General features: G+C 41.9%; 1 protein-coding gene across 3 annotated transcripts; it reads left to right on the top strand.

Moving 5' to 3' along the window:
• The first annotated feature begins 148 nt into the window (after positions 1 to 148).
• Positions 149 to 13917, top strand: LOC111963559 (pancreatic secretory granule membrane major glycoprotein GP2). Of its 3 annotated transcripts, none has more exons than XM_023987094.3 (9): positions 149 to 406; positions 1335 to 1480; positions 1700 to 1804; positions 7916 to 8076; positions 8430 to 8565; positions 9477 to 9571; positions 11678 to 11846; positions 12122 to 12236; positions 13429 to 13917. In XM_023987094.3, exons 1-9 carry the CDS (start codon positions 319 to 321, stop codon positions 13605 to 13607), a joined length of 1194 nt encoding a protein of 397 aa, XP_023842862.1. In that variant the 5' UTR covers positions 149 to 318; the 3' UTR covers positions 13608 to 13917. The 3 variants fall into 3 exon arrangements, with proteins under 3 accessions (XP_023842862.1, XP_023842863.1, XP_023842864.1); XM_023987095.3 differs by having other exon boundaries at positions 223 to 406; positions 1341 to 1480; XM_023987096.3 differs by having other exon boundaries at positions 223 to 406; positions 1392 to 1480.
• The last annotated feature ends 921 nt before the right edge of the window (positions 13918 to 14838 follow it).

Genomic DNA, 14838 nt, shown 5'->3' on the forward strand with positions numbered 1-14838 from the left:
TATGTGTGTTACCTTGGACTCCCCTCGGCTCCCCCTATTCATGTGTGGAATCTCATTGTTGGTGGGGACATCATTCAGGCTAGTGTTTTAAGGTCTGGAGAAAGAGAGGGAGGGAGGCTGGTTCTCGGTCCTAGTTCATTAGAGCTGTGTTTGGAGGACTGCACTGAGAGTGGGCACTACGTCTGAACCTGACAGCTACACTTTGGTGAATAGGTTAGAAGATTCACAGATCTGTGGGAAAGGGCCAAGAAGACAGTAGTCTGAGGTTTGGAGTATCTGACCGTAGAGAAGCCAGAGAGAGCACGAGTCCCTTTGAAGATGACACCTGCCAGTTTGGTGTTAGCCTGGCTCCTGCTCACTGTGAGGACAGTCACCTCTGCTGTGTATCTGGAGCCTGAGGAGGAGGGTGAGTTCAGTTCAACTACTTCATGAGCAGGATTGCAAAAATCCCTCAAATCCACTGGGGTTTTTCTTCTCAGAAACCCCAGTTGCAAGATTTCTGTAATCAGCAGGGAATAAGTTGATAGTAACCTCCAAGCTGGAATTTCTTCAACCAGGATTTTTGAAAAAACAGGGAATTTTGGGAAACATTTTAGGAGTTTTGCAACCCTATTCGTAGGCAAATCTCAAGTTTACATCTAGAATCCTTAACTGAAACAATAACAAAGCGACACCCCGCCTCTGTTTTGGTAAAAAGCTGAGGGATGGGCCTGGAGAAATGTACCCACTCTCAAATTCATAGACGGAGATATGGATGCAAAAACTGATCATTCATGCTCTCAAAATTATAGTTTTAAACACGTTTTGAGGCGACACCGTGTTTTATTCACATTTACATTGTTTACAAACATTGGAGTTAAACAAGCTTATATGTTGGGTTCTGATGCGGTATGACAATCGAACTTAGGTCCATTAGGCATTTATAAGTTATATTCTTCAAGAATCAATGGGTATATATCATTAATTTAAGTCCATAACTTGATGTAATGTGTTTTTTTTGGGGGGGGGGGGTCTGTTTCTTGATGTGGTCTTAATGTTGATTGCTCTTGTTAAACAATAAGCACCTGTTGAAATCTAGAGACCACATATATTAGAGGAGGAGCCCAGAATAATGTTTTAACTGGGGAAACGGTTTGGAGTCTGGGATGGAACATATCGGAGAATGGAATCTGTAGTTGTAATTTTTTCTGTGACCATACTGATGCCACAACTGCCCTACATAATAACTGGGATAAATATATTTTATAAATAACTGCATACTTGCAAAAATGGAATAACAATGCATTACATTTAAAAATTCATAACATATTTCATATGATCTGATATCATGTCAGGGTCAGGGGGACAGGGTTTGTTAAGCGTTGTCCCGCTGACCCCTTCTTCTCTTCTAGAGCTCAATGAAACTGTCCTCTGCACCAATGACCAGATGGAGGTAGTCATTCCCAGTGCCTTCTTCCTCAATAAATTGCCACCCATTTATGTAAGTTCAGTGTCAACCAGAATTAGTGTTTCTTGATATTACAGCTTACCTACCATTAACTCACTGTGAAGTTTGAACTAATAAATCACTGCCGCTGTGCTGTGTTGTGTTGTTGTGTTCCCTAGTCATTTCCACAACAAGAACCAAATCGACATTTTAATATTAAGGCTGTCAGGTGGGTCAACCGTAGCTCTCTAGTGAAGTCCCTCTCTTTCTTAGGTCTGGGATTTGCACCTAAATGACCCAGAGTGCCGTGGTGTTGAGATTGGAGATGACTATGTCTTCAGCATCAAGACTAATCTCTCTGACTGTGGGACGATCATGGTAAGACTTTGAGCTTTTCCACCCCTAGAAAGGCCCTTTCATATATTAGAGGGAGTTTCATTGCCATTCTCTGATGATTGCTTTGGGAGATTTAAGATTTACTTGTCTACGCCAACTATGATGGATTTAAATCGGTAAAGTAAACAAAGTAGTAACCTTTATCGTTCAGAGCAACCCTGACAAAGAAGAAAAACATAAGCACCAGTAACATGGAGACAAACTACAGTTTGGATCTCTTTTACCAGCCACATAAAATCCCCATCACAGTAAATTATCTAATTTTACGATGCACCTCTGTTATACTGAGCTCTGGCCTGACGTCTGGTGTAGTATTGTAGAACTTCCCTGCACTGGTTTGTGCCAGAAAAAGGACTTTTTATGTCTCTGTGTCCAGTATGGAGGAAGTTAGAGGTAGTTTCGCAAGCCAATGCTAACTAGCGTTAGCGCAATGACTGGAAGTCTATGTGTATCTGCTAGCATGCTAGTATATACCTATAGACTTCCAGTCACTGCGCTACAATCCCGAAGTATCCCTTTAATTGGGTGCGCTAAATGGGAGTTTGGATACACGCAATGCTCAAAATAACTAGCATGAATCACACCTCTTTTCCTTTATAAGTTATGTACATGGACCTCTGCTATCAGTTTCCTGCAATGAAATGATCCCATAATCTGTAAAAAGCGTGAGGGAGAGACCCAGACAGAGAGAGAGAGAGATGGGAGGGATAAGTAGCCTATATTTAAAAGAAAATGGGAGTGTTGTTCCTTTGCCCTTCTAAGAGCCACTGACTTTATTCAAAACAGCGAGGAGTGGGTGGGAGCTCTAAATTATCAGGATTGACATGGAAATGAGCGTGTTTTCAGGCCTGCTGAATAGCCAGGCTATAATTCATTGGCCCACTTTGTAGTCATCCCTTTTATACTACCTGCCAGCCGCGTCTCATACAGTGGTGGCAGGAGCACAGCTCCGAGGACAATTTTAACTTTGGCGTGGTATAAATCTGTACTCAAGACCATGAGTGTCATTGAAACACTTGCTTAGAATGCACAGAGGCATTTCTTGTAAAGCAAGCAAAAGGTTAACACAGCTTTGTGGGTGTGTGTGTGTGGGGGGGGGGGGGGGGCTCCCCCCCTCTCTACCCTCTGAGGTTTTACAAGGCTTTTGCTTCAGCATACCAGCCCTAGTGAAAGTAGTAAGTCCGCTTTGCATCTGGGATTAGACACTGTTGGGAAAAGAAGGGAATGCCACAGTTAGCAAACACTCCTCCTTTCACCTTGAGAGGTAGAAGTAGACCCTCTTAAACCTCTTGAACCCCACAGACAGGACCGGAGAGAATAGCAAGTGGGAATGTAATGAATCTCCAAAATAAATTGGACTTGAAGATTTTGTCCCCCATTGCCATAATCATTGTGGTCTCTCTGTCAAATTGCATGAGTTTGTTAATTAACCATTCATAAGAACCCAAAGTCAGTGAACAGAGCATTATTCCTACAGAATAATGAAGACGTCAGTGCACTATATAGGGAATAGGCTGCTATTTAAGACGCAGCCTCTGTGGGTCAGACAGTAGGCCCTGTGTATTTACCCTGGGGTAATAAAACAGTACTGGACAGTAGGGGCAAGGGGCCATGGGGCAAGGGGCCTTCTCAATGGCCATGGGACCAGTCCTCCAGTTGCTCTCAACAGGGATCCGGACACAACCCGGTCACAACCTTTTCATCCAACCCCTCTTTATGGTTTCTGCCTACGTCAGTAGTCTTCTACTAAACATTTGAATTGTATTACTCACACATTCTATAGTGACAGAAAATGACAGTGCTGCTGCCTACTGTACGTAGGTGCTCTGGTTGGGGAAAGAGTCATCTTGGAACCCAGAACCAAATCTTGCATGGGCTGGCCAGCTACTCAATGTGATATTTATGTTAACAGTATGTCACAGGAAATGAAGGAAAGAGTTTGCTGAAGAGGGGTAACTTTTGGTGAATGTAGCAGGGTTTGTGACGTGTAGCGTGTGCTAGCTCACCCTTTCATGGTTATCAATCTGCAGTTACAGTGCATTTGGAAAGTATTCAGACTCCTTTACTTTTTCCACATTTTGTTACATTATAGCCTTATTCTAAAATGTATAAAAAATGTAAAACATCGCATCATTCTACACACAATACCCAATAAAGACGAAGCAAAAACAGGTTTTTAGAAATGTTTGCAAATTTATTACAAATAAAAAAACTGAAAAATCACATTTACAGTGGCTTGCGGAAGTATTCACACCCCTTGGCATTTTTCCTATTTTGTTGCCTTACAACCTGGAATTAAAATAGATTTTTGGGGTGTTTGTATCATTTGATTTACACAACATGCCTACCACTTTGAAGATTCAAAATATTTTTTATTGTGAAACAAATAAAGAAATAAGACAAAAAAAACAGAAATTGAGCGTGCATAACTATTCACCACCCCAAAGTCAATAGAGCCACCTTTTGCAGCAATTACAGCTGCAAGTCTCTTGGGGTATGTCTCTATAAGCTTTGCACATCTAGCCACTGGGATTTTTTCCCATTCTTCAAGGCAAAACTGCTCCAGCTCCTTCAAGTTGGATGGGTTCCGCTGGTGTACAGCAATCTTTAAGTCATACCATAGATTCTCAATTGGATTGAGGTCTGGGCTTTGACTAGGCCATTCCAAGACATTTAAATGTTTCCCCTTAAACCACTCAAGTGTTTCTTTAGCAGTGTGCTTGGGGTCATTGTCCTGCTGGAAGGTGAACCTCTGTCCCAGTCTCAAATCTCTGGAAGACTGAAACAGGTTTCCCTCAAGAATTTTCCTGTATTTCCCTGTATTCAATTCTGACCAGTTTCCTAGTCCCTGCCGATGAAAAACATACCCACAGCATGATGCTGCCACTACCATGCTTCACTGTGGGAATGGTGTTCTCGGGGTGATGAGAGGTGTTGGGTTTGCACCAGACTTAGCATTTTCCATGATGGCCAAAAAGATAGATTTTAATCTCATCTGACCAGAGTACCTTCTTCCATATGTTTGGGGAGTCTCCCACATGCCTTTTGGCAAACACCAAACGTGTTTGCTTATTTTCTTCTTTAAGCAATGGCTTTTTTTCTGGCCACTCTTCCATTAAGCCCAGTTCTGTGGCGTGTACGGCTTCAAGTGGTCCTAAGGTCAGATACTCCAATCTTCGCTGTGGAGCTTTGCAGCTCCTTCAGGGTTATCTTTGGTCTCTTTGTTGCCTCTCTGATTAATGCCCTCCTTGCCTGGTCTGTGAATTTTGGTGGGCGGCCTTCTCTTGGCAGGTTTTTTGGGGTGCCATATTCTTTCCAATTTTTAATAATGGATTGAATGGTGCTCTGTGGGATGTTCAAAGTTTTTGATCTTTTTTTTATAACCCAACCCTGATCTGTACTTCACAACTTTGTCCCTGACCTGTTTGGAGAGCTCCTTGGTCTTCATGGTGCCGCTTGCTTGGTGGTGCCCCTTGCTTAGGGGTGTTGCAGAATCTGGGGCCCTTCAGAACAGGTGTATATACAGTTGAAGTCGGAAGTTTACATACACTTAGGTTGGAGTCATTAAAACAAATTTTTCAACCACTCCACAAATTTCTTGTTAACAAACTATAGTTTTGGCAAGTCGGTGAGGACATCTACTTAGTGCATGACACAAGTAATTTTTCCAACAATTGTTTACAGACAGATTTATTTTATTTTATTGTAAACCTCCACAAGTCTGGTTCATCCTTGGGAGCAATTTCTGAATGCCTGAAAGTACCACGTTCATCTGTACAAACAATAGTACGCAAGTATAAACACCATGGGACCATGCAGCCATCATACCTCTCAGGAAGGAGACGTTCTGTCTCATAGAGATGAAGGTACTTTGGTGTGAAAAGTGCAAATCAATCCCAGAACAACAGCAAAGGACCTTGTGAAGAGGCTGGAGGAAACAGGTACAAAAGTATCTATATCCACAGTAAAACGAGTCCTATATCGACATAACCTGTAAGGCCGCTCAACTAGGAAGAAGCCACTGCTCCAAAACCGCCATAAAAAAGCCAGACTACGGTTTGCAACTGCACATGGGGACAAAGATCGTACTTTTTGGAGAAATGTCCTCTGATGAAACAAAAATAGAACCATCGTTATGTTTGGAGGAAAAAGGGGGAGGCTTGCAAGCTGAAGAACACCATGCCAACCATGAAGCACGGGGATGGCAGCATCGTGTTGTGGGGGTGCTTTGCTGCAGGAGGGTCTGGTGCACTTCACAAAATAGATGGCATCATGAGGATGGAAAATTATGTGGATATATTGAAGCGACATCGAAAAGACATCAGTCAGGAAGTTAAAGCTTGATCGCAAATGGGTCTTCCAAATGGACAATGACCCCAAGCATACTTCCAAAGTTGTGGCAAAATGGCTTAAGGATAACAAAGTCAAGGTATTGGAGTCGCCATCACAAAGCCCTGACCTAAATTCCTATAGAAAATTTGTGGACAGAACTGAGCAAGGAGACTGGCCATCCTGACTCAGTTACACCAGCTCTGTCAGGAGGAATGGGCCAAAATTCACCCAACTTATTGTGGGAAGCTTGTGGAAGGCTACCCGAAACGTTTGACTCAAGTTAAACAATTTCAAGGCAATGCTACCAAATAATAATGTATGTATGTAAACTTCTGACCCTCTGGGAATGTGATGAAAGAAATAAAAGCTGAAATAAATCATTCTCTCAACTATTATTCTGACATTTCACATTCTTAAAACAAAGTGGTGATCCTAACTGACCCCAAAACAGGGAAAGTTACTAGGATTAAATGTCAGGAATTGTGAAAAACTGAGATTAAATGTATTTGGCCAAAATGTATGTAAACTTCCAACTTCAACTGTGTGCTGAGATCATGTGACACTTAGATTGCACACAGGTGGACTTTAACTAATTATTTGACTTCTGAATGTAATTGGTTGCACCAGATCTTATTTAGGGGCTTCATAGCAACAGGGGTGAATACATATTTACACACCACTTTTCCTTTTTTTATTTAATCACTTCACCAATTTGGACAATTTTGTGCATGTCCATTACATGAAAAACAAATAAAAATCCATTTAAATTACAGGTTGTAATTCAACAAAATAGGAAAAATGCCAAGGGGATGAGTACTTTTGAAAGGAACTGGACATAAATATTCAGACCCTTTACTCAGTACTTTGTTGAAGCACCTTTGGCAGTGATTACAGCCTCAAGTCTTCTTGGGTATGATGCTACAAGCTTGGCACACCTGTATTTGGGGAGTTTCTCCCATTCTTCTCTACAGATACTCTCAAGCTCTCTCAGGTTGGATGGGGAGTGTCGCTGCACTGCTATTTTCAGGTCTCTCCAGAGATGTTCGATCAGGTTTAAGCCTGGACTCTGGCTGGGCCACTCAAGGACATTCAGAGACTTGTCCTGAAGCCACTCCTGCGTTGTCTTGGCTGTGTGCTTAGGGTCGTTGTCCTGTTGGAAGGTGAATCTTCACCCCAATCTGAGATTCTGAGCGCTCTGGAGTAGGTTTTGGAGCAGGTTCATCAAGGAGCTCTCTGTACTTTGCTCCATTCATCTTTCCCTCGATTCTGATTAGTCTCCCAGTCCCTGATGCTGAAAAACATCCCCACAGCATGATGCTGCCACCACCGTGCTTCACCGTAGGAATGGTGCCAGGTTTCCTCCAGAAGTGATGCTGTCAACTGTGGAACCTTATATAGAGAGGTGTGTGCCTTTCCAAATCATGTCCAATCAATTGAATTTACCACAGGTGGACTCCAATGAAGTTGTAGAAACATCAAGGATTCATCAATGGAAACAGGATGCAGCTGAGCTCAATTTATTTTTGTATTTTTTTATATGTGCAAAAAGTTCTAAAAACCTGTTTTCACTTTGTCATTATAGATTATTGTGTGTAGTTTGAGGAAAAACATTTGATCCATTTTAGAATAAGGCTGTAATGTAACGTGGGAAGAGTCAAGGGGTCTGAATACTTTCCGAATGCACTTTACTTCCTAAGTGACTCATTGACTTGCTTCCAAAGTTGCACCATCCACAATAACGATTCATACTTCTCTTTCTAGGCATCGGATGACACACATATTATGTTCATTAACACCATACGCAACAACGATTCGGATGTCATCACAAGGAACTACATAAACATCACGTTTGTCTGCCGCTACCCAATAAACTACATGGTCCAGCAACCTAATGGGGAAAACATGATCAGGGTGGATGTCAAGTAAGATGTCTACTTATGGCCTTCAAAAAGGGTTATGGATTTTCGTTACGAGTTCATTAATACATGGTTTAAACTTTCATTAACATTATTCACAGAGTCTTAACTGGCCAAATAAGCTGATCTACAAGCATTTCGCTACACCCGCAATTACATCTGCTAAATATGTGTATTTGACCATTAAAATTTGATTTGATGTAAAAGAGGTCGCTTTATGTTCTATGTAGTGCTTGCTGTTTGTAGAATACATCAATCCAATCACTTCTAATCGAATTTTGTAACTGTAACTCAAGCAAATTGGACCTGTAACTGTAACCCAAGCAAAATGGACCTGTAACTGTAACTGTTCTCTCCAGGATGATCACTCTGAACACAGAAGATGGGAACTTCTCTGTGTCCATGTTGCTATATAAAGACAAGGACTTTGAGGACAAGTGGACCACTGTGCCCTCACTGACACTGGATGACAACATCTACGTTAAAGTTTTCATGGTAAAGGTCATCATATGATTTCATTCTGTTTGAAATCTGTTGTATTGTTTCCCAACCTGGACTCAGGGGTAGACGTGACATAGTAAACGTAAATCCAGGACACCAAAATAGTTGCACCAACATGTTGCATTTTGCATGGTATGTATTCATTTGTGGATGTTTGTCATCCATTTCTTATGATATGTTGCAAATTACAATTCGTACAACGTTACGAATTTGCAAAACATATGATGTTACGAATTACAATATGTTGTGGCTAACGTTAGCAAGGTGGTAACCTTCTGTCTTATGTAACCATACCTAACATATCATACTAATTTGAGTGTCCCGGATTTACATTTACTATGTAACTTCTAGTCTGAGACCATGCTGATTTGTTTTCTTATTGTCATTGCAAACACACTTGACACCATCATAGTCTTCTAGGAATGGTGTTGCAATATGAAATCAGAGCTGATCATGACCAGCAGATATTTAGTTAGGCTAGTTAACTGAAGTACCAACCAATGTGGTGTAACTTACTGTGCAGAATAGAATAGGCCCAATTTAACTGTCTGCTTACCGTGGTTGAGACGTTTCTCCCTCTTGATAGATAAAGTTGAGCACCTTTAGTGAGTGTTGCGCTGAAGACCAGTCTTTGGCCCTGGCAATAGACGTACGGTACATGTCAAGTATATTGGCCCTGATCCAATGTGATTGTCTGTTGCTCCATCTTTGGCTTCCAAGAAACCCTAGTTCCCACTGTTGTTTACTCTCTCTTTATCTGCACATCTGTTGACCTGCTGACTTGGTCAAAATATTTACTGAGTGCAGTGTAGGCCGGAGACACCTCTATCTGTGCGTAGGGGGGGGGGGGTGTCAATTAGTCACTGACTACAGTCCCGGTTTGTCTCTCTCTCTCTCTCTCTTAGATACCGGCTCATCTTTTGCTGCGTGTGGAGAGATGCTGGGCTACCCCAACCAACGACCCGTACAGCAACATCCAGTACACCTTCATTAAGGACAGGTATTTTAAAAGAAAAGTGGAACATTTATATCACTGTGTATTATAAGCCCTATCACCACATATTGCTCTTCATTCTGTTTATTAGAATTCAAAAATGGCATACCTTTTTCCACATTTTGTTACGTTACAGCCTTATTCTAAAATGGATTAAATTAAATGTTTTCCTCATCAGTCTACACAGAATACCCCATAATGACAAAGCAAAAACAGGTTTTTAGAAAAAACAGATACCTTTTTTTACATAAGTATTCAGACCCTTTGCTATGTGACTCGAAATAGAGCTCAGGTGCAACCTGTTTCCATTGATCATCCTTGAGATGTGATCAAACTTGATTGGAGTCCACCTGTGGTAAATTCAATTGATTGGACATGATTTGAAAAGGCACACACCAGTCTATATAAGGTCCCACAGTTGACAGTGCATGTCAGAGCAAAAACCAAGCCATGAGGTTGAATTATCCGTAGAGCTCTGAGACAGGAATGTGTCCAGGCACAGATCTGGGGAAGGGCACCAAAACATGTCTGCAGCATTGAAGGTCCCCAGAACACAGTGGCCTCCATCCTTCTTAAATGGAAGAAGTTTGGAGCCTGGCCAAACTGAGCAACCGGGGAGAAGGGCCTTGGTCATGTAGGTGACCAAGAACCCAATGGTCACTCTGACAGAGCTTCAGAGTTCCTCTGTGGAGATGGGAGAACCTTCCAGAAGGACAACCATCTCTGCAGCACTCCACCAATCAGGCCTTTATGGTAGAGTGGCCAGACGGAAGTACAATCTTGGTTTCATCAGACCATAAGAAACAACATTCTCTGGTCTGATGAAACCAAGATTGTACTCTTTGGCTTGAAAGCCAAGCATTACGTCTGGTGGAAACCTGCACCATCCCTACGGTGAAGCACAGTGGTGGCAGCATCATGCTGTGGGGATGTTTTTCAGCGTCAGGGACTGGGAGACTAGTCAGGGTCGAGGAAAAGATGAACGGAGCAAAGTACAGAGAGCTCCTTGATGAAAACCTGCTCCAGAGCGCTCAGGACCTCAGACTGGGGTGAAGGTTCACCTTCCAACAGGACAACGATCCTAAGTACACAGCCAAGACAACGTAGGAGTGGCTTCGGGACAAGCCTCTGAATGTGCTTGAGTGGCCCAGCCAGAGCCCGGACTTGAACCCAATCGAACATCTCTGGAGAGATCTGAAAATAGCTGTGCAGCGACACTCCCCATCCAACCTGGCAGAACTTGAGAGGATCTGCAGAGAAGAATGGGAGAAACTCCCCAAATACAGGTGCTCCAAGATTGTAGCATCATACCCAAGAAGACTCGAGGCTGTAATCGCTGCCAAAGGTGCTTCAACAAAGTACTGAGTAAAGGGTCTGAATGCGTATGCAAATGTTAAATTTAATACCCACATTTTTTCCTCATTTTAGAATAAGGCTGTAATGTAACAAAATGTGGAAAAAGTCTAGGGATCTGAATACTTTCCGAATGGCCTGTATATTGTTGTAGTGTCACACTTTCAACCACACTTGACACCAGCACATAATCCTCTGGGAATGGCGTTGTTGAAATATGAAATAAGAGCTGCTGAAATGCTTAGACTTAAGAGTTGGGGGTAACACAACAACTTCAGACCCGTCACGTGATCCAGGACCCAGATCAACAACTGTGCATGTCCTTGACAACCAGGACATATGTTGTACTGTTAGCAACAGCACAGCAATGACTTGCACAAGGACTTCTGTTTACTACATCTGAGAAGGAAACACTTTAGAGGATCTGTCTTGTCTTTTTCCCAGAATCCTAATACTTCCCCATTATGGAAGATGGATATGTCACAGTCACAAAGTGCTCTGCTCTTACATGGCATATGTTTAATGTAAACAAGCGACTGTAGATTATTTTTTGTTTCAGATGTTAGTATACCATACCAGGAATGATTGTAATGGATTTGTTTAAGCAACACATTCTAAAATGTATGATATCTTATTCAACGGTTGCACATGCTGCCTCTGATACTGATGCGATCCACCGACTGCTCTCTCTCTCTCTCGCTCTCTCTCTCTCGCTCTCTCTCGCTCTCTCTCTCGCTCTCTCTCGTGTGTGTGTTTCAGCTGCCCCGTGTTGTCAAACGAACAGACGTTGACAGTGCTGAAGAATGGACAGGGGCCAGAGGCTATGTTCAGGATACAAATGTTCAAGTTCGTGGGCAGCTCTTACAAGGATGTGTTTCTCCACTGCAATGTTCAGATCTGTCACAACACACCTGGGGTCTGTCAGCCTGTGAGTGATCCCTCCCCCTTTCTTCATTCTGATGATGGTCACTGGCTTGTTCAAACCCTAGTATATAGCAAGGGCCTACTGCTGTCACAAATAAAGACAAGGAAAACACTTTTTTTTCCACAGTCCTATTATTTCAACTGGTATTAATTAAAGAAATGTGATCATTTTGGAAAATGTAAAAGGAAAAGGAAGTAGGATAGTAATGCTGTGATAATACTTTAACTAAGCTATACAAATGCTTGTTGTACGTTAACATTTCACCCTTCATGTAACAGAACTGTTCTGTTGAGGATAGCTCCAGGCGGATGAGAAGAGATGTTGCCATGTCCCATACAGTATCTTATGGACCAATCAGGCGACGTCTGCCTGAGAGTGACCAACCCAGCCTGAGTAAGTCTCACAATAAAGGCCCTTTATTTATTAGCACCAACATACTGTACTGGGTTGTGTTCAGCAGAGACAAAAGTTTTGTATTAGAGTGAAACAGGGAGGTGCTAACCTGAGCTTGTCCAATAAGAACAGAGCCAAATTCAGTAGCCAAATATTGTTGAACATTGTAGATAGAAATGCCATGATAGAGCCAAGATGATTCCTTATTCTACATGGCAGAGACAGACCTGGATTGAAATGCATGTGTACAGTTGAAATCGGAAGTTTACATACACTTAGGTTGGAGTCATTAAAACTCGTTTTTCAACCACTCCACAAATATCTTGTTAACAAACTATAGTTTTGGCGAGTATAAACACCATGGGACCATGCAGCCGTCATACCGCTCAGGAAGGAGACGCATTCTGTCTCCTAGAGATGAACGTACTTTGGTGCGAAAAGTGCAAATCAATCGCAGAACAACAGCAAAGGACCTTGTGAAGATGCTGGAAGAAACAAGTACGGAAGTTTGGGTCTTCCAAATGGGCAATGACCCCAAGCATACTTCCAAAGTTGTGTCAAAAGGGCTTAAGGACAACAAAGTCAAGGTATTGGAGTGGCCATCACAAAGCCCTGACCTCAATCCTATAGAAAATTTGTAGACAGAACTGAAAAAGCGTGTGCGAGCAAGGAGGTCTACAAACCTGACTCAGTTACACCAGCTCTGTCAGGAGGAATGGGCCAAAATTCACCCAACTTATTGTGGGAAGCTTGTGGAAGGCTACCTGAAACGTTTGACCCAAATTAAACAATTTAAAGGCAATGCTACCAAATACTAATTGAGTGTATGTAAACTTCTGACCCACTGGGAATGTGATGAAAGAAATAAAAGCTGAAAAATAATTCTTTACTATTATTCTGACATTTCACATTATTAAAATAAAGTGGTGATCCTAACTGACCTAAGACAGGGAAGTTTACTAGGATTAACTGTCAGGAATTGTGAAACTGAGTTTAAATGTATTTGGCTAAGGTGTACGTAAACTTCCAACTTCAACTGTATTTCTATCTAAACGTTCCAAAATATTGAACGCACCCCAGCTTATTTATGTTTTCCATTTCAAAATATTTTCCTACTTCTGTGTTTTGCTAACATTGTGCCCTAACTGAACACATCCCTGCATCTCTGACTTGTCGATCTCTTGCCCTGCAGACTCTGGAGGTGTGCTTTCGGTGGAGACGTTTGTCCTGGGAGGACTGCTGGTGGTCCTACTGCTGATCACTGGAGTGTTCGGGAGGCTGTGGCTGAGAACCAGACACTCTTACCCAGCACAGGAGGCTGCTCAGCTCACTCTGTCCAATATACACCACATCTCAGAGGTAGCCTCCTAAGATAGCCGAGCAGACCAATAGTCCAAGCTATGAGAACAGATGTCAAACGGTGCATTCATACATAGATCTACAAAGGCAGACACACAAATGCAAGCATGCACAGGCATGCATGCAGTGGTGTAGTGGAGGGTGTATGCAAGTATACGCCGTATACACACTTATTTTTCAGTGGGCATTGCGTATACTCACTTCTTAATACCCACAATGTGTATTGAAGTAGTGTAGTGGAGGTATACGCTGTATCAATTAATAAGGCTGATGGAACAGATCAGAATGTTTAGCTTAAAATGTTGATAAACTATTATTTCTTCATATTTTAGGCGCAGCAATGTGTTCAAGGCTGTAGGATATACACTAATGTTCCAAAATGGAATATGCTGGAAAACTTTGTTCTAAAATGCACACTGGGTTTCATGGACAGAGATGGAAATATCAGGTAGACATTTTTAAAGAGGCAAGATCTAAAGGTGCAACAACTATCATGGGTTGATAATATGACTAGGATAATGCCTTTGGCTGCTAGACAATGAAAGAAAGTTGAAAGAAAACCAATAGAACAGGAGAATGCATATGAGGAAGTCTTTATAAAAATAATTGCCTCCACATTTCTATGATTTCAAACAATTAAGGAACAGTAAAAATAGAGCGACGCTAATGATAGGCCTAGACATCTTCTGGTAGATGAAAAGTCTTTGCCAAAAACCTTCCCAATTAAATGTTAACTAGCTACAAAGTAGCCAATGCCTACCTGGCGGAATGATATCATGATTATTTGCATTAATCCAGTGGCCATTTGTTTTGCAACTCCATCTCATACAGAAACACAGCAAACAAAGCAGCAGTGCTAGGTGCCTGTTCACTTGAATTAAAAGGATAACTACACTCAAAAATACAAATGTCTTAGATTTTTCCCAAACCTCAAAAAGGGGTCTCTGGATGTGGTTTAAGCATTGTTATGGACTTAGAACATCCAATTGTGTTTTTTTATTTTGAAAAACTTACTTTGAGAGCAAAAACCTTCTATTAGCCTACTTGCACAGTACAGATTGGGTTGGCCTGATTGTTAAAGACCAATATGGGATTTATCATATTAGTCCATTCAGTGTATGTCACAATTTCTCATAGAATTTTTCACACAGGGCGCCTTTCCTTCACCTTGTGGCCTTTAGGTAAATTTCTGGCAAACTTTGAGTATACCCACTTCTCCAGTCACCACTACACTCACTTCATG

The sequence above is a fragment of the Salvelinus sp. IW2-2015 genome, linkage group LG4q.2 (assembly GCF_002910315.2).
Source record: "Salvelinus sp. IW2-2015 linkage group LG4q.2, ASM291031v2, whole genome shotgun sequence".
Classification (NCBI taxonomy): Eukaryota; Metazoa; Chordata; class Actinopteri; order Salmoniformes; family Salmonidae; genus Salvelinus; species Salvelinus sp. IW2-2015.

Coding starts and splice junctions, on each gene's coding strand:
- LOC111963559 (XM_023987094.3), top strand. CDS start 319: ATGACACCTGCCAGTTTGGTGTTAGCCTGGCTCCTGCTCACTGTGAGG. Junction 1,805..7,915: donor CTGACTGTGGGACGATCATG/GTAAGACTTTGA, acceptor TTCTCTTTCTAG/GCATCGGATGACACACATAT. Junction 11,847..12,121: donor CACCTGGGGTCTGTCAGCCT/GTGAGTGATCCC, acceptor TTCATGTAACAG/AACTGTTCTGTTGAGGATAG.